The sequence below is a fragment of the Engraulis encrasicolus genome, chromosome 3 (assembly GCF_034702125.1).
Source record: "Engraulis encrasicolus isolate BLACKSEA-1 chromosome 3, IST_EnEncr_1.0, whole genome shotgun sequence".
NCBI lineage: Eukaryota > Metazoa > Chordata > Actinopteri > Clupeiformes > Engraulidae > Engraulis > Engraulis encrasicolus.
Window position 1 is genome coordinate 5,305,636 of NC_085859.1, and position 20,000 is coordinate 5,325,635.

The following is a 20,000-nucleotide window of genomic DNA, read 5'->3' on the forward strand; positions in this document are numbered from 1 at the left end:
ATGAGGAGAGGAGAGGAGAGGAGAGAAGAATGGTTAGTGAAGAAAGGAGAAGGCGCTGGTAAAATGAAAGAGGTGGAAGTAGGCAGAAAACAATAAAAGAGGAAGGGACAGAATGGCAGAAGAGGCAGAGAGACAAAAGAAGCGATATGAAGGATTGAGAGAGATTAAAAAATTAAAATAAATAAAGAGGAGGGTGTAGGTAGAAGACTGAATAGAGAGAAAAGGGATTGAATGACAAAAGAAGCAGAAAAATAAAAGAAGAGATGGCTCTAGACCTCCTCCTCCTCCTCCCCCTCCTCCTCATCCTCCTCCTCCATTGAGTTATATGCTTAGCTCAAACACAGACGGAGAGGCATGCTGGCATTCAGGAGGAGCAGAGGAGGGGGACATAAGGTATACAGTGTTTGCATAATGTGTATGCATACCCCACATATAATACTGTATGTTTCAGTATAACTGGTCAGTGGTGAGAGAAGGTCAGAAATAGGGAGAGATGGGATGCATAACGAAGCATAGGAGAGGAGGTGAGAAGAGGCAAGGAGCTGAAAAGGTGAGGAAACACTGGCGATGAGGAGTGAGGAGAGGAGCAGGGAGAGGTGAGGGGAGAAGAGGAGAGGAGAGAAGAGGAGCAGGGAGAGGAGAGGGGAGCCGAGAAGAGGAGAGGAGAGGAGAGAAGAGGAGAGGAGAGGAGAGGAGAGGAGAGGAGAGGAGAGGAGAGGAGAATATGGGAGAGGAGAGGAGAGAGGAGAGGAGAAGAGAGGAGAGGAGAGGAGAGGAGAGGAGAAGAGAGGAGAGGAGAGGAGAGGAGAGGAGAAGGGAGGAGAGGAGAAGAGAGAGGAGAGGAGAGAGGAGAGGAGAGGAGAGGAGAGGAGAGGAGAGGAGAGGAGAGGAGAGGAGAGGAGAGGAGAGGAGAGGAGGTGAGGAGAGAGGAGAGGATAGGAGAGGAGACGGGAGGAGAGGAGAGGAGAGCTGAGGAGAGCTGAGGAGAGGAGAGGAGAGGAGAGGAGAGGAGAGGAGAAGAGAGGAGAGGAGAGGAGATGAGAGGAGAGCAGAGGAGAGGAGAGGAGAGGGGAGTGGAGTGGAGTGGAGTGGAGACGAGACGAGACGAGACGAGAGGCAAAAAGAGGGGTGAAGAGAACAGAAGAGGAGAGGAGAGGAGAGAGGAGCAGAGAGGAGACGAGAGTAGAGGACAAGAGAGGAGAGGAGAGGAGAGGAGAGGAGAGGAGAGGAGAGGAGAGGAGAGGAGAGAAGAGAAGAGAAGAGAAGAGAAGAGGAGAGGAGAGGAGAGGAGGAGAGGAGAGGAGAAGAGAGGAGAGGAGAGGAGAGAAGAGAAGAGAAGAGAAGAGAAGAGAAGAGAAGAGAAGAGGAGAGGAGAGGAGGAGAGGAGAGGAGAGGAGAGGAGAGGAGAAGAGAGGAGAGGAGAGGAGAGGAGATGGGGTGAGAGGTGAGGAGAGGAGAAGAGAGGAGGAGGTGGTGAGAAGAGAGGAGAGGAGAGGAGATGGGGTGAGAGGAGAGGAGTAGGTTGTGAGGAGCAGAGAATCCATTTTGGTCTCCGCAGTAGATTTAGTATCCCCAATCATCTTGATATGGCAGCCATACGTGAAAAGCAGATTACCACATGAAATGAAATGTGGGAGTTAGGGAGGAGGAGAGGAGGACAGCTCATGTGGAAAGAATGAAAATATGAAAGAATGAGAGAGAGAAAGAGAGAGAGAGAGAGAGAGAGAGAGAGAAGGGGGAGAGAGAGAGAGAGAGAAGAGAAGAGAGAGAAGAGAGAAGAGAGAGAGAGAGGGAAGAGAGAGAGAGAGGGGGGGATGAATAGGGAGAGGGAGAGAGAGGGGAACAGATATAGATTTCATTTCAAAAGTTTTATTTTTAAAACCCAAGAAGTCTGATATTGCAATCATGTATGAATAGGAGATTATGACATGGAATTAAATATGGGAATTTGAGAAGATGGGAGGAGAACCAATTTGTGAGAGATCGAGAGAGAGGTTGCGGAGATAGGGAAAGAGAGAGAGAGAGAGAGAGAGAGAGAGAGAAAGAAAAACAGAGATATGAATGAGAGAAGATGGAGGACAGAGAAAGATAGGAAGAGTCACAGAAATAGCTTATTTTTAAAAGTTTTATTTTAAACCCAAGAACTAATCAGCCTTATTCTGATAAGTGAAGCGAGGCGAAGCCAATGTTCTTATCTTCACTTGAAGGAGTTTGGGCTCTCTTATTGACTCCAGTCTTCATTCCTGTCTCTTAGTGACATTAATAACGACGCCTGTCGTGACACTTGGAGATCAGACACCGTCCTGCGATGCCTCGAGTACAGGGTTGCCAGATGGAATTGATGGTTTCCCGCCCAGAAAATGTTCAAAAATCGCTTAAGGAAGAAAAATCCGCACTCACAAAACTGCGTCTCATTATTTATTTATATTACCACCATGTCCAAAAAGCAAACGCGTTTCGGCTATCAAGCCTTCATCAGTGATAGCCGAAAGGCGTTTGCTTTTTGGACATGGTGGTAATATAAATACTTTTTATCTCGAACCCAAAGACTTTTGTTTTTCCAAGAAGTTGAGCGCGTCCTTTGCCAAAACAAAAATCGCTTAAAACACTAAATCCTGCCCAATTTCAAATACATTCTATTGATTTCTATGGTAATAAATCTACAGAAACCCCCTCTCAATACCCTTTTTTTATTACCCACAGACGGTCATCCTGAGCAGCCCAATTTGGCAGGAAACCACCCAATCTGGCAACACAGCTGAAGTGTCGTTCAGATGTTTTCAACGGATCTCCTCTTGTTTTGCAATCGAGCTCGAGTCGGATTCAAGTCAATGTTATTCAATCTGAGCTGACGAAGGGAAACGCAATACAGTAATATTGAACACAATACTTCCAATATTGATGTCTCAGTGGATGTTAGGTCAGCATGTGATGAGGTGTTCCTATTTTAAATGGTCTCTCTTACATGCGGCATCCTCTTATCGTTTTACAACAAGGCTTGTGGCTTGTATTCAAGTCAAGGCTTACAGCTTACATTCAAGTCTTTTTTTTTTTTTTTTTTTTTTTTTTTTTTTTTTAAACATAATCAAAGGTTACTTTATTTCATTAGTTGTAAAACAGTCCCATGGACACGGGTTTCCTACAAAAACGAGATGTCATCACTCTCATTCTCACACCTTGTGCTCAAGCCACCTGGGTTTATCAAAAGCTCTGGACACCAATCTACTACATCATCCGGAATGAAAACAACTGGAAAACAAAACCTTGAAATTCATCCCCCTTCCCCTGTTAGGTTGATGTAAGCTTCAGACATGTTCAGATCATACAACACCAAATGCTGTGTATGTACAGTACAATGTATTATTGTGTGTGTGGGGGGGAATGCAATATGACTATAAAGAAAGAATTTCTAGTGAGGGAAGGAACAGATGCCTTGAAGTGCTTTGCATGGAATATAACAAAGACATTAAACCTTCAGTCATTAACAAATGGGGAACAGTAAAGAAAGTTAACGCACGTACAAGACAAGAACGATTATTATTTTTTTGCCATCTTTTGTTTTTAAAAAAGGAGGAGTGCTATAACTGGTATGCTTCAGTCAAAATGACAGCGGGAGAGACGTCAGTCAGGTCAGGTGCTAGATGTCCTGAAGGGAAAAGGGAGAGGGGATGGCAGTAATGGGATATCAACCCCAGACATTTCCCATCTAACTACCCATCAAGACTAGTGTGCAGGTCAGGAATTCCTTTTCTAATGCCCCAACAGAAAAGAGGTGTATTTTTTCCCACATAATTAGTTCTCTAATAGGGATAGGAGAGCCAGACAGAAGCATTCATATACTCCATAACAAAAATAAAAAAAGGGTTGAAGGGGTTGGTTTTTTTTTTTTTTGTCTTCTACTGTTGACTGTTGTACATTATCTGTAGCGTAGTATGAATACAACATGCCAAAACCCATCCTACACTTCTACATAGGGGTTTGAATTCTGAACTATGTATTAAGGTTCGATTTGGAAGGGTTGACGAGCGCAACGCTGGCAAATAATTGCGCGTGAGCAGTTTTCCTTGACTTCATAGTCATTCACACTTATTTTTCTTTTCCTTTAATATATTGCATGTGGAAAAAGGCATACTGTTGTCTCACAGAATGTACCAAACATGGAGTTCATGAATACAAATGCGAGGGATTGAGAGCCTTGTTTGTGAGTCCTGGACAAACAGTCCGGTGGATAAAAGGTTGCCTGTCCTGGATATTTTCAAGGCATTTCTGGGGCACGGAAACGGACCAATGGTGAGTCTCACAAACATTTTGTGAGGGGATAGAAAGGTAACTCTAGAAAGAAGATAATCTGGCTCCTAATTCGCTAAGCATCTGGGGGTGGGTGGGGTCATTTTCGTTTTTTCCTCTGTGGTGTCTGTAGTTGATGGTTGTGTTTAAGTCTGAAACTCTGTGTGTGTGTGTGTGTGTGTGTTTGTGCGTGCATGGGTGTCAGTGTTTGTGTGCTTGTTCTCTATTCCTCATCCTCGTTCTCAGCCGGTTTCCCTGTAGCATTCTCTGTAGCATTCTCTGCCGTCTTGGAAGCCTTCTTCTTCTTTTTCTTTTGTGCTTTGCGACTGGCTGAACTCTGTATTAGAGATTTGAGCTCAGGATCCTGGACCTCGTGTTCGGACTTGTAGAGTTCTGGCTCCAGGGGCCCGCTGGTGATCCTCAAAGGCCCGTTGGCCATAAGCAGCACTGTGAACTTGAACTGGGCCACAAACTCACCCTCCTTCTCGTTGAGTACGTTGAAAGGCTGCAGCAGCTCATGTTTGGCACACTCCACTACGCCTAGACGGGCCTTTCCCTCGTCCTCAAACGCCCTAAGGGTGAAAGGCATTGCGTCAAATCGTCGCTCCACCTCACTGAAGAAGACTCTGGAGGTCTTCATCTTCAGGCCATACTGCTTGCTTGGGTCCCTCTTGTAGATTGTGGTCCTTTGGCCCCCATCCCTTGCCTTTCCTTCTCCTGAACTGATCAACACGTCCACTGCATACACCTCATGCACCTCAAACTCTGCCTTCTCATGGTCCTTCCTTTGCTGGTCTGTTGGGTTCTGGATAATGGTCTTTTCTCCATCGATGACGTGCTGCTTCAGCTGATGGGAGAGCATGCCTTCAATAGGAGTGCATTTGAATGACTGCGCAATTTTGTTCCAGGCTTCAGTTATCTGAGTGTTCTGGTTGCCAGGTTTGACGAGTCGCAGGGCTGCCTCGGCACAAAGGTGGGCCGCCTTGATCACATCTGCTTTCCTGCCTGTTACAGGGGCGTCCTTACTGGCTCCGACGACAAAGCTGTGGGCCACATTGGATATGAATCCATCCACATGAACGCCCAGGTCAATTTTGACCAAGTCTCCGTCTTTTAGCGTGTAGTCTGGGTCGCTCTTCAGGGGAGAGAAGTGGCATACACAGTTATTGACGGAGACGCAGGTGGGGAACGCAATGCCTTTCTTCATGTCCTTCTCCCTCTTGAAGATCTTGCCCGTCTCCAGCATGATGTGAGCGTCACCCTTCTGACACAGGCTGAGCACGGACACCCCAGGCTTGGCCGCGTCGATCACAACCTTCAGGGCCTGATTGGCAATGTCGCCACCCATTTTATACTTGGTGACAACCAAGTCTTCGGCGATGGTCTGATCTTGCTGTTCGTCGTCAGACATCTTTACGGCTGCTTTTCACGCTAGTTTCTATCCAGTACCACTTTTACATTCAAGTCTTGTGGTTTATGTTTCTTCTTTAGTGACGTGATGGTCAGCTGTGGGATGTGCTCTACTCTGCCTCCATCTGGTGGCCAAAAGAGTTGACTACATTTAAGTGAAAGTGAAAGCCCAAAAAGGAATATCCAACTCCCATTGACATTGTGACACAGCACTCCATAGCACAGAAGTGCACACTGCACACAATGAAATTCCTTTTATGCCTCACTCGTGTAAGGGGGTAGCCCCCAATGGTACCCGAAAGGGAGCAGTGTGGTGGGACTGTACCATGCTCAGGGTATCTTAGTCATGGAGGAGGATGGGGAAGAGCACTGGTTAATTACTCCCCCCTCCAACCTGGCGGGTCGTGAGTTGAACCGGCAACCTTTGGGCTATAAGTCTGACGCCCTGCTTACCCATGGCATTCATATGCTTTGTGTCATACTGTGCATCATTGCATTACATTACACTTACAGTAGTAAGCAATTTCAATCCAAAGTGATTAGAGTTATTTAGGTACAGGGTATTGGTCCCAGTCCTTGGAGTAATCTAGGGTTATGTGCCTTGTTCAGTCATGGGTGAGGGTGTGGGATAGTTAAAGAGATTAAACATTTTAAAAAGAGCAACGGGAGCTTAGTGTCGCGGACTTTTCTTTCAGTTATTGAGGGTGTGGGATAACCTGACTCACATTTCATTGCTCACTGTAATTGTTGTAGTTTAAATGTTGAGAGTGTGTGTGTGTGTAAATATTTTTTTGTTTTTGTTTGTTTAATAATTTTTTGGGCTTTTTGCCTTTATTTGTGATAGATAGTGACATGGAGCAAGTGGTGAGAGAGATGGGGAAGGGTTGGTAAAGGTCCCAGGCCAGAATCAAACCTGGGTTTGATTTCAGATGGTGTGTGTGTGTGTGTGTGTGTGTGTGTGTGTGTGTGTGTGTGTGTGTGTGTGTGTGTGTGTGTGTGTGTGTGTGTGTGTGTGTGTGTGTGTGTGTGTGTGTGTGTGTGTGTGTGTGTGTGTGTGTGTGTGTTTCATATTAACAGGTGTTAAATGTTGATAGTGAAATCCACTTCAGAGTCCTCACTGCAGTTCCATTTCTGAGCAGCAGAGGGCAGCCCAGAGCCAAATGGACCCCGCCATAGAGTAGTGCAGAGCCAACCCCCAGCATCCTCGGCCACCGTAAAACTTCACAGAACAGCCCAGTCCAGCCCCACCCAACTAATACAACACAAATCAACAACGTAGAGCAACACAGCGCAGCACAGCACAGCGCAGCGCAGCGCAGCGCAGCGCAGCGCAGCGCAGCACAGCACAGCACAGCACAGCACAGCACAGCACAGCACAGCACAGCACAGCACAGCGCAGCACAGCACAGCACAGCATAGCATGACACGCCACAGCACATCATAGCATAACACAGCACAGCAGAGCACAACATAACACAGCTTTGTCGAGGCCAGCACAGCACAACACATAGTTCAGCACAGTGCAGCAAAACACAACAGAGTCGAGCACCACACCGCACAGCACCACATCGCACCCCTGTGGAGTGAAGAACAACACAATTACATTACACTCAGCTGATGCTTTCATCCAGAGCAACTTACATATATTGTCAGGGTATTGGTTAAAGTCCGGCAGCAGTATGTGGTTGGGGGAGTGGGAAGGAGGGATTTGAACCTGCAACCCTCTGATCTAAAGCCCATCTCCTTAACCATTAAGTTAGGCCACGGCTGCCCAATGTGGCCCAGCCCAGCCCAGCCCAGCCCAGTGTAATTCCTCTCCAGCGCTCCAATGATGCACATTTACCTGTTGTGTAGTTTGTTAATTCTGTTTAAACCTGCACCTCCAAATTTAACCATTAGGCCCGGCTGCCCAATGTGGGCCAGCCCAGCCCAGCCCAGCCCAGTGTAATTCCTCTCCAGCGCTCCAATGAGGCACATTTACCTGTAGTGTAGTGTTGCTGGATAAGTAGATTTGACAGGAAGAGGACTTTAGGCCAGTTCCCATAAGTGAGGAGAGCTTTCCTTTCTTCTGCATTACTGCTATCGACCCCCTGCACTGCACTGTACTGTACTGTACTGTACTTTACTGTATGGCTTTGGGAGAGGAGGAGATAAACCACTTACAGAAAGAGAAGTGAAAAGGAGAGAGAGAATGAGAGAATGAGAGAGAGAGAGAGAGAGAGAGAGAGAGAGAGAGAGAGAGAGAGAGAGAGGAGAGGCAGAGAAACAGAAACAGTGAGACTATCAGAGAGACAGTGAAAAGGAGTGAGAGAGCGATGGAGAGAAGGACAATCAGACAGCTGGTGAGAGAGGGAGATGGAGAGCATTGCATCTTTTGTGTCATTTTGACCATTTGTAACTTTTTGCAAAATAAATGCACTAAATGACAATATTTTCCTCCAAAATTCCGATGCACAATTTTGCAATATCAAGGTTTTTTTAAGATGTCGCAAAACGCAGAACGCAGGCTCTCCTAGACACTACATAGGCCAGAACCGGCCCTGGAATGAAACAACAATGCACTCGTTCTTCTGCATTACTGCTATGGACCCACTACACTGCACTGTACTGTAGTGCAGTGATTCTCAACTGGTGGGCCGGGACCCAAAAGTGGGTCGCGGAGGGTTCCTGGGTGGGTCGCGGAACTGTGATGCAATGCACTAAAAATGACTATGATGTTTCACAAGAGTGAAACATGGTTAATAAGCCTTTTCCTCTCCACTACTTCATAAGACACATTTTATATTAGCATAGAATGCAAATAATAATGCTTATATGATAATATTTTTTATTATTATTGGAAGAATCTGACGGTGCGACACGCAGTTTGGGTCAAAATGTATTGACCACGGCAAATTGTGGGTCACAAGACTATTCCAGTTGAGAACCACTGCTGTACTGTACTGTACTGTATGGCTAGGTGAGAGGAGGAGATAAACCACTTACAGGGACCTTGTAAAAACAAAGGAGATACGCACTCCGCGCTTCTAAATTGACAATCCGGTGCAACCTGAGCAGGGCTAAATAATAAGTGCAAAGGAAAAGAATCTGGTGCCACACGGATGTCTATTTTCTGTTATTTATTTTTTCACTGCAGTAAGTCTAACGTTTCGCCATGCATCTTCGCCATTCTGATGAGATCTAGTTTTTTTTGTATTTTTTTTTGTTGTTTTGTGTATTTTTTCACTGCAGTAAGACTAGCCTTTCGACATGCGTCCTCATCAGAGTCCCAGAGGACAAAACGTTAGACCCTGCCTTCCTCTCCAGTCTGTCAAGGCGTCCAGCGTCTCTCTTCATAATGCTACCACCCCAGCACACCACAGCATAGAAGAGCACGCTGGCCATGACAGACAACTGGTAGAACATAAACAGAAATCGGCTGCAGTGTGTGTGTGTATGTGTGTGTGTGTGTGTGTGTGTGTGTGTGTGTGTGTGTGTGTGTGTGTGTGTGTGTGTGTGTGTGTGTGTGTGTGTGGTGTGTGTGTGTGTGTGTGTGTGTGTGTGTGTGTGTGTGTGTGTGTGTGTGTGTGTGTGTGTGTGTGTGTGTGTGTGTGTGGTGCCTGTGTGTGTGTGTGAGTGTGTGTACAGCATGGGTTGAGGAGGTGTGTGTGTGTGTGTGTGTGTGTGTGTGTGCGTGCGTGCGTGCACAGTCCCAAACTCTTCTCTCTCTCTCTCTCTCTCTCTCTCTCTCCCTCTCTCTCTCTCTCTCTCTCTCTCTCTCTCTCTCTCTCTCTCTGTCCTCTCTCCCTCTCTCTCTCTCTCTCTCTCTCTCTCTCTCTCTCTCTCTCTCTCTCTCTCTCTCTCTGACACAGTCTATTTGCATCTCTCTATGAGAGTGGCGTCTATGATGTGATGTTTCGAGGAACTCTCTCAGGGAGGGCATATCATTCACATGTGAAGGTGCTGGCATCAAGAGCAAGCGCTCTCTGTGAAGTTGAAGTTGTCTGTGCCTTGCTGTAAAGAGGGCATTCTCCTCATGTCTGCTATTGTCAGTGCTACAACACTTATTTTTTATTTGATTTATTTTTATTTTTTGATTTTTTTCTCCTTTATTTTACCAGGGTAGTCCTAGTCCCATTGAGACAGTTGCCTCCTTTCCAAGTGGACCCTAGTCAATGGGCATCTAGTGGTGAGCGTCGCTGTTGAGAGAGAGTTGAGTCGCTCTTACATAGGACGTTGCTACCGTCGTTAGCAAAGACGCTTTCGAGATACGGACCCCAGGTCAAGAGTCAATGCAAGTACTTTCTGAGTTCCTGCAAATACGGGAACTCCTCACACTTTGTTGGGAAGCAAATAGTCATTAGCAAACCAAGGGAGGCCATTTGGGAAATGCTGTTTGGGAAAATGATAATTGTTATGCTCTTGGTCTGACCAAGTCTCGAAGAGATTTGAAAGTCGATGATAATCAGGCTAGCTCTGTGTAGGAGGTGGCCAGAGTACGTATTGCAACTATGCTGCTCATTGAAACTGTGATGCCGATAGCCACATTTAATATTTTCATGAATATTATTTACTAAATAATAGATTAATATTTACTATTATGCCCAAAGTATAGTAAGTTGGGGTGTCTCAGATGGAGCACTTGTGCACTTAGGGCACTATATTTCAGTGCATAGGGCGCTTTCAAAGTAAAATTTTGTTAGTTCAGTACACTGAAAAGCGCCCGGATGATGGCCTAACAATGGCGGAAAACGCAGTGCTTGAACGATGGACACTTCACGCACTAAACGGGCGCCATGTTGACAATAAAACGGAAGAAACGTGACGTTCAGTTCAGTACAAGAGTTTGGTCAACTGTCTCCTGTATTTCTGTAAGTAAGGTTGCTGAGACACCAACCTTTTCATGCCAAGCCAAGTATTGTACACAAAATAGCTGCCAGTTGGGATGTAGAAATAGTAAATACAAGCACGACACACTGTGCCATGTAAACAGTAGCCAACCGATATTTTGGCGAGCTAATGCTATGCTCAACCGTCACTTCCAGTCAGGGCACAGTGCATAGTGCGCCGACTTTTTCACAACACTATGCACTAAAGACCCCCAGTGCACTGTGAGCACGATGCACTGACTGTCAGCGCACTGCCATAAGTGCGGCATCTGAGACACAGCAAGTGTTGCAGCTAAGAATGTCTATTTCTGGAAATTCAAAATGGCGGACCATGGAGAAGATTTTTCTAGTCATACTGAATACCTAAAATGTGATGGTAGTAATAAGTATTAGAGGAAAAGGTAGCATCTCTGAACGGGCAGCATGAATTCTGAAAAAAAAAAATGTTTACAAAAATATTACACAGTGCACTTTAGTGTACTTTAACTTTTAAATCTTTATTTGAATTCAACACCACAGTCAGTTATTTAATTTTAAATCTTTATTTAATAGACACATACGTATATTGTATTTCAGTTTAAAAATGTATTTAATGGACATATGTATGAATCCAATAACAACATTGTCATTGATCATCATAAACAAAGTGATCCAATCATCTAGCAGGGGTCAGGAAACCTTTTTAGTGGAGAGACAATATTTTTAAAAGAAATGTTCCATACCATTTTAAAAACACTGAATACAGTTAAAAGCATGTTTTTCAATTAAGCCCAAAACTGTGGTGTTTCTTGATGTAATTCCCTGCATTTTAACACATTTTAACACATTTTAACGTCCTGAGTCCCATGTTTCAGCTCAATACAGAACCTGTACTTTTATTTATAAATAGAGGATGGTTCCGTATTTCAAGGGACGGTTCAGTGGTGTAGTCTATGTAGAACACGGGTATACGGAGTATACCCACTTCTAAATTTGAGGGAGTTCAGTATACCCACTTAAAATTGATTGATCCATTATTTGGAATAGCACAAATATATACAGCAGGGGTTCCCAACCTTTCTGGGTCTGCGGGCTACCCGAGGACTACCAAGGGCTACCCGAGGGCTACTTTTGTTCAAAATCTTCTACTGATGTCTTGACATCATTTCCAACTCACACTATGATTGAATGATAATTTGCTTATAGGTTACAAATAAATAATCTCATATTTGAATGAAGAAAAACAACTGTGACTAAAATCTTGTAGTCGTCACTATTAATTATCATCCTTGGAGGGCTACCTGGCGCCCGCGGGCACCACGTGGTGACACCTGATATACAGTATACCCACTTCAAAAAATGCTGAAATATACAGTATACCCACTTCAAAAAATGCTGAAATATACAGTATATCCACTACAAAACATGCTGAAATATACAGTATACCCACTTCAAAAAATGCTGAAATATACAGTATACCCACTTCAAAAAATGCTGAAATATACAGTATACCCACTTCAAAAAATGCTGAAATATACAGTATACCCACTTCAAAAAATGCTGAAATATACAGTATACCCACTTCAAAAAATGCTGAAATATACAGTATATCCACTACAAAACAATAGACTACACCACTGGGACGGTTGGTAAGTAAGAGCCAGATACAGTTCCCAAAAGAGCCATGTGTGTCATAGTCATTAATCTGTGTATGTATTGATCATATAATCTTTATTACATTGGTCTAACATCTTTATTCACTCTGTATATAAACAAAACCATCCTCTTTATTGTACTGATGTGCTGCATTATCTTTGTTTCAATATCTGGATAAAATAATAGTATCACACAACACGGCACACAAGTGAAATCTTTTCTAAAATCTATAAGGCACACAAGTATTTAAAATATTTAAGGCACACAAGTGTAAATCTCATCTTAAAATCTTTAAGGCACACAAGTATAAATCATTTCTAAAATCTTTAAGGCACACAAGTATAAATCATTTCTAAATTTAAGGCACACAAGTGAAATCTTTTCTAAAATCTTCAAGGCACACAAGTATTTTAAATCTTTAAGGCACACAAGTGTAAATCTTTTCTAAAATCTTTAAGGCACACAAGTGTAAATCTTTTCTAAAATCTTTAAGGCACACAAGTATTTTAAATCTTTAAGGCACACAAGGGTAAATAATTTCTAAAATCTTTAAGGCACACAAGGGTAAATCATTTCTAAAATCTTTAAGGCACACAAGTGGTACATTCAGACAACATGAAAATAAAGGCAGGAAGAAAGAGACCCGGAATGAAGCGTTGATTGATAAAACCTCCTCGACACCCTCCACTGCCTCCAGTAGTCACCACTGCCTGAAGTCTCCTGTCAGCAGAAACACACAGAAATAAATTACTAGATAACACACACACACTCTGACACACACACACACACACACACACTCACACACACACACACACACACACACACACACACACACACACACACACACACACACACACACACACACACACACACACACACACACACACACACACACACACACACACACACACACACACACACACCAGATAAGCAGAAACACACTTACACTCCTCATTGGTGCAGATGAAGTTGAGTTGCTTGGTCTCCTGGAAGCTGACCCACTGGCCCCCGTGCTTGTCGACTGCTGCCACAGCGATGTCCAAGTTCGGCATCCTGTCTTCACTGGAGGCGAAGTTGTCGTAGCAGACGGAGTATCCATTGATCCAGAACCCGAAGCCAAAGCTGCGGTAGTAGCGCAGGCCCAGCCACACGTGGGGAGACGAGGCTCCTTTGGCCCACCCCGCCACCCAGCGCTGGGTCTTCTCAGAGGTCACAGACACCAGGTCCACATGGTGCTCTCTGCAGTACTGCAGAGCCTCCATCCAGGTCTTGTTCTCGCGAACCAGAACCAGCTTGTCTGAGGAGAAACAGAACAGCCATGTTATCAGTATACTGTAGGAGTGGGAGATACTACTACTACTACTGATAATAATAATAATAATAATAATAATAATAATAATAATACTAATAATAATAATAATAACAATAATAATAACAATAATAATATCTTACCACTGTTCGTAATGTTCACAGAAGTGCTTACAGCAGATGTCATAGGGCGATCATTTCTCTGTCCACTGCACTGGTACTGACCTGCCTCTAGGGGGAGTGTGATGGTGATGGTCTGGTTGGTCTTACCCATAACCTTGCTGCCATTATTAACCCACACATACTGCTGCCAGTCTGTGTAGTTTGTTACGTTACACTTCAGAGTGACGTCATCTCCAGAGTAAAAGGGACTCTGAGGAGACACCACCTCCACTGTAGCCGTGGGGAGATCTGGTGGAGGTCAAGACAAACACACAAAACAACTCAAGGCTCAAGATAAAGCAAAAAACATTTCTCAAAAATGTAACTGAGGTATTCCCACACACGACCAGTCTGTTAGCTCAGCTTCAGGAGGGAGATTTACTAACGTTCCACTCCACACTCTGCTAGTTTGGCCTCCATTACCTATACTCACCATGATATGCAATGGCAGTGGGCAGACTGATGGAGGATGTCTCAGGGCGATCTCCTCTCTCTCCCTTGCACTGGTACTGACCTGCCTCTAGGGGGAGTGTGACGGTGATGGTCTGACTGGTCTCACCAGGAACTGGGCTGTTGTCCTTCAGCCAGACATACTGAAGCCAGTCTATGTACTCTGGTATGTCACAGCGGAGGGTGACTTCATCTCCAGAGTAGAAGGGAGGAGGAGGAGGGGACACCACCTCCACTGTAGCAGTAGGGCGAAGATCTGTGGAATGAAGACAAACACTACATTCAGAAACAAAGAAATGGAAACAACTTGAACAAAACCTTCATTTGTTGTGTTAGCTGTGGTCATCAACCCAAATAGGTCAAAGTTGCACAGGTGTGATTCCCAGTCTGAGGTGCTGAGAGCTGCAGGTGAACAGTAAGTCTGGCCATCACATCATAAGGCTCTCAGCAGGCTTGCTGTTGGATACGCGAGCGTGTGCATGATTCCTTCATGAGCGCGTTAACATGCGTATATAATGTCAATTTCGCGCGCGTTGGACACGGCAGCCAAATGCGTGCGTCAGGTGCGATATCTTCAAACTCGCAGCAAGCATACCACGCAGCAAGCAAACAGCACTTCAGCCTTTTGATGAATTAACTTGCACTGTAATGTTGACTCAACAACAAGCATCTGAATACATCAATCATCAATAACCTGCTGTCACCTTCAGCAGCAGCCGAAGAAGAACCCAGACCTGACTGAATGACCCAGGCCTGACTGAATGACCCAGACCTGACTGAATGACCCAGGCCTGACTGAATGACCCAGGGCTGACTAGGGTTGCCAACTGTCAATGGAAAAAATACGGAACACTTCATTGAGGCGGGGTTCTAGGGGTCTTACCCCAGAAAAACAAAATCCTGCATTTTAACACATTTTAATGTCCTGTGTCTTGTTTCAGCTCAATATGGAACCTGTACTTTTATCTTTAAATACGGGACGATTGCGTATTTCAAAGGATGGTTGGCAACCCCAGCGCCCCATGGCCATGCTAGGCTTGACCCAAACCTGGGTCCCCATGGGAATGCAAACTCATCCGTGGTCGACAGCCTTGGCACTCTGTGCCACAGCACCATCCATATGCTTTTATATGCTGCTGAGCTGAGGGCTGAAAGGCTCACCTTCATAGCAGACAAAGCGTCCATCCTTATTACAGGGTTGATCATTCCAACCAGAGGGCCACATTTCCACACAGAGCCCATGCTGACTGTAGTCACAGTTGGGTTGCCTAGGTGCCCAGTGGCGAAAGGAGGAGCTGCTGCCATCTGACCACTCCCAGGCATCTCTGAACAGGCCGATCCACCCCCAGCCATCTCCTCCTGTAAGTAGACCTGTGATCTTGTTGTTCTCTGCCTGGTTCCTCACACTGGCCAGGTCTGTGTGATGCTCTCTGCAGTATCTCTGAGCTTCTGCCCAGTTCTTCCCAGAGTGAACCAGCACATATTCTGGTGTGGAGCTTTGCCCTGTTATTATGGACAGTATGTCACCTGTTATTATGACAATATGTTGCTGTATGTGATATGAGTAACTGAGGAAACAAGCACAGTCTAACAGTCTGACATAACATGACAAATGCATTTTTATGCATGAGGGGATAAGGAAACCTAGGGTGGTATCTCACCATTGTAGCAAATGAAGTGACATTCCTTATTGCAGTCGTGATCGTGCCACTTCCCATTCTCATGGTAAATTTCCACACAGTCTTCTCCTGGTCTGCCGTCTGGCTGGTCTTTATTCCAGTTCCAGAACTCAGCCTCATTCTCTGCATAGAATCCCTCATCAGCCATAGACCACTGCCACTTAGGACTGCCCCCTTTCATCAGGCCAATCCACCCCACCACAATACCTGCATCCTGTATCACTCTCTTGATCTCCTCTATATCTGCCATGTTGTCTATGGTGGCCAGGTCAGTGTACTGCTCTCTGCAGTACTGCTGAGCTGCTGTCCAGGTCTTCACCCCTTTCACCACATGGAACTGACGTGGCACAGAGGAGAGATCACACACACCTAGATGGAGAGAGTGTGGACGAGAGAGAGAGAGAGAGAGAGAGAGAGAGAGAGAGAGAGAGAGAGAGAGAGAGAGAGAGAGAGAGAGAGAGAGAGAGAGAGAGAGAGGACAGAATTGAACCATGAGGACAGGAATACTGGTTTTAACATGGCCAGGGGGATAATAGGTAATATTTTTTTGTCATTTGAATTCCAGTGTACATTTGGGGGTGTCAGCTACAGCAACAGTCCATTCTTACCAGCATTGTAGCCTACCAGCATTACCATCATTGGCAACAAAAATCTACCATGGTTTTATGTAGTAACCATGGTCACTCTAAGTACTCTGAGCCAACCGTAGTATTACTATGGATTATTCATGTTTTAGTATTACTATGGATTATCCATGCTCTAGTATTACTATGGATTATCCATGTTTTAGTATTACTATGGATTATCCATGCTCTTTTGGGGCAACCACTAAAATCATAACCTGGTTCTCACCAGGCCTGTGTGTGAGAGTGTAGCTCTGGAGGACCCTGGTGGAGCCACACACACACACACACACACACACACACACACACACACACACACACACACACACACACACACATACACACACACACACACACACACACACACACACACACACACACACACACACACACACACACACACACACACACACACACACACACACACAGACACACACACACACACACACACACACACACATACACATACACACACACACACACACACACACAGGCAAGTTAGGGAGTGAGGCTTGAGTCATGGTACTCTACTGTCCCCCATCCTCCTCCATGACCGAGGTTGTGTGTGTTTGTGTGTGTGTGTGTGTGTGTGTGTGTGTGTGTGTGTGTGTGTGTGTGTGTGTGTGTGTGTGTGTGTGTGTGAGTGTGTGTGTTTGAGTTTAGTGCAGGTAGAAAGTGACGTGTGTGCGTGCCTGCAGGTAGAATGTGTTCATAATTTTAGGGTAAAGTAAGGGTATAATGAAACCATGGGCCGGCAGCCCGTTCACTCTCTGCTGAAAAGAGTCAACTAAATCACAACAACATTGCTATGACATTACAAAAAGTCTCAAGTAACAGATTAAGAATTGATCATTATACTTTTGCTCACAGTAAGGTTTTAAAGCTTTTTTTTGGTCGTTATTTTTACTTTATTGATGACAGAATAGTATGAGAGGTGGACAGGAAGTGAATGGGTATAGAGATGGGAATGACCTGGGCCGGGAATCAAACTCAGGTCGGCCGCACGGCAGACGAGTGCCCCACCGGTTGGCCACGGCAGGGCCCACAGTAAGGTTATAACAGAGGCTGTGCACAAAGGGTTAATGACCCCTTATACTGTAGGCCTCTCATGGTTTATTACAGCAGGTCCGCTGGGCAGCATGCAAATATGACTGGCACTCACCAGGCACACAGGAGAGAGAGGGGGGGGGGGGGTCGTCCACATGCATCAGGTGTCTTAAGATTTTTCTCCCTGCACCTCCATCTATGGCTGCAGTACCTAATTACCCCACATTGCCCCACAGACCTCTCAGGCCTCTCATGGTTTATTACAGCAGGTACGCTGGGCAGCATGCAAATGGCAAACCTCGCTGGGCAGACTGGAGAGAGAGAGAGAGAGAGAGAGAGAGAGAGAGAGAGAGAGAGAGAGAGAGAGAGAGAGAGCAGTAGCCTACATGCATCAGTTGTCTTACAGTATGCATATGCAGGTGTCTTATACAGAAGCAGTGGTAGTGGCACGGGAGCCGCGCTGCATTTGGAAAATAGAACTTGAGTGGATTTTGGCCGGCAGCGGCAAGCGGTGTTTTCCGTTGAAATGAATGGCAAAGTAACAGAAAGTAACTGATTTTGAACAGGACTAAAACACACTGCACGACACTTGCTGTCTTCCCGCTACTGCACTAAGGGGTCAATTACCTCTCATAGGCCTCTCATGGTTTATTACAGCAGGTCCGCTAGGCAGCATGCAAATATGACTAAAACTCACCAGGCACACAGGAGAGAGAGAGAGAGGGGGAGAGAGAGAGAGAGAGAGAGAGAGAGAGAGAGCGAGAGACAGAGAGAGAGAGAGAGAGAGAGAGAGGAGAGAGATGAGGAGAGAGAGAGGGGGGCGGAGAGAGAGAGGGGGGGAGAGAGAGAGAGAGAGAGCAGTCGTCCACATGCATCAGGTGTCTTATGATTTTTCTCCCTGCACCTCCATCTATGACTGCAGTACCTAATGACCCCACATTGCTCCAAGGAACCAATAGCCTGTCATATCTGTAAAAGCTGCTTTGGATAAAAAAGCCTCAACTATATCACAACCACATTGCTATGACATTACAGAGAGCCTCAACTAACAGATTAAGAATTGATAATTATAATTTTGGTGACAGTAAGGTTATAACAGAGGCCCTGCCCAAAAGGGGTCAATGACCCCTCATGGGCCTCTCATGGTTTATTACAGCAGGTCCGCTAGGCAGCATGCAAATGGCAAACCTCGCTAGGCAGACTGGAGAGAGAGAGAGAGAGAGAGAGAGAGAGAGAGAGAGAGAGAGAGAGAGAGAGAGAGAGAGGAGAGAGAAAATAGAACTTGAGTGGATTTTGGGCGGCAGCAGCCGGCGGTGATTTTTGTTGAAATGAATGGCAAGTAACAGAAAGTAGTGGATTTTGAACAGGACTGGCCGCGCACGTCGACGATAGCGGTGTGAAAGGCCGAGTAGAACACACCGCCCGACACTCGCTGGTCTAATACAGCAGGTCCGCTAGGCAGCATGCAAATATGACTAACACTCACCAGGCACACAGGAGAGAGAGAGAGAAAGAGAGAGAGAGGGGAGGGAGGGCGAGAGAGAGAGAGAGAAAGAGAGAGAGAGCAGTAGCCTACGTGCATCAGGTGTCTATTGCATTAGGTGTCTACACAGTAGGTGAACTGCACTGACCTGGGAACAGCAGCATCAGCAGGAGGAAAATCCCCATCTCTGTGGTGCTGAGGAGAAGAAAACGCAGCAGAGATCAGACAAAGGTCAAACACATTAGGCCTGAGCCACAGCTACTGTGATGTAATCTTTTATGCAGAAATAAAAATGAAATATGTCTATACTCAAACCATAAACACAGTGTATCTCCATAGAGAATAATGCCATATTAATATTTAATTTTTCGTTTTCATTTATAAAGCACATTGGGTTGCCTTGTTGTGTATGGCATGGGCCAGAGAGTAAATAAAGTTGACATCATTTTACTTGGCTATACATAGATTACATTCTTCATGCCTGTAGTCACTTGACCATTAGCATCATGAGTTTATTTGACACTTTTGTCATTATTTTGCTGATGAAATCATCACAATTCACTACATAAAACATCACATAGCATACTGTTGTACCTTAACTTTAGGCCTTAATATTAAGTGACATCATCTCACCTTAGTAGGTCTGTGGCCAGTAGCTGGAGGTGTGTAGTGATGAAGTCGACCCAGTCAGTCTGTAGTGATGAGGTCGACCCAGTCAGTCTGTAGAGATGAGGTCGACCCAGTCAGTCTGTGTGTCGCTCCGTCTGACACTTGAGCCCAAATGAGCTGCTCTGCCGAGCTGTTCGATATTACAATCCTCATAGAGGTTACGTCACATAGGCTATTAACTGAAGATGATGACATTTATAGGCTCCCCTTTTGCATGCTGCCCATCTCACCTGCAGTTTATAACCCCACTATTAGGCCCCAGTTCTGCAGAAACACAAACACACACGCGCACACACGCGCACACACGCGCACACACACATACACACACACACACACACACACACACACATACACACACACACACACACACACACACACA

General features: G+C 45.3%; 2 protein-coding genes across 2 annotated transcripts in view; one reads left to right on the forward strand and one right to left on the reverse strand.

Moving 5' to 3' along the window:
* Positions 1 to 20,000, forward strand: part of kcnip3a (Kv channel interacting protein 3a, calsenilin) — a 206,924-nt gene that overhangs the window by 77,848 nt on the left and 109,076 nt on the right. The gene's annotated exons all lie outside the window — the stretch shown is intronic.
* Positions 3,081 to 5,734, reverse strand: LOC134445593 (proliferation-associated protein 2G4). The gene has a single exon (XM_063194644.1). It carries the CDS (start codon positions 5,696 to 5,698, stop codon positions 4,511 to 4,513), a length of 1,188 nt encoding a protein of 395 aa, XP_063050714.1. The 5' UTR covers positions 5,699 to 5,734; the 3' UTR covers positions 3,081 to 4,510.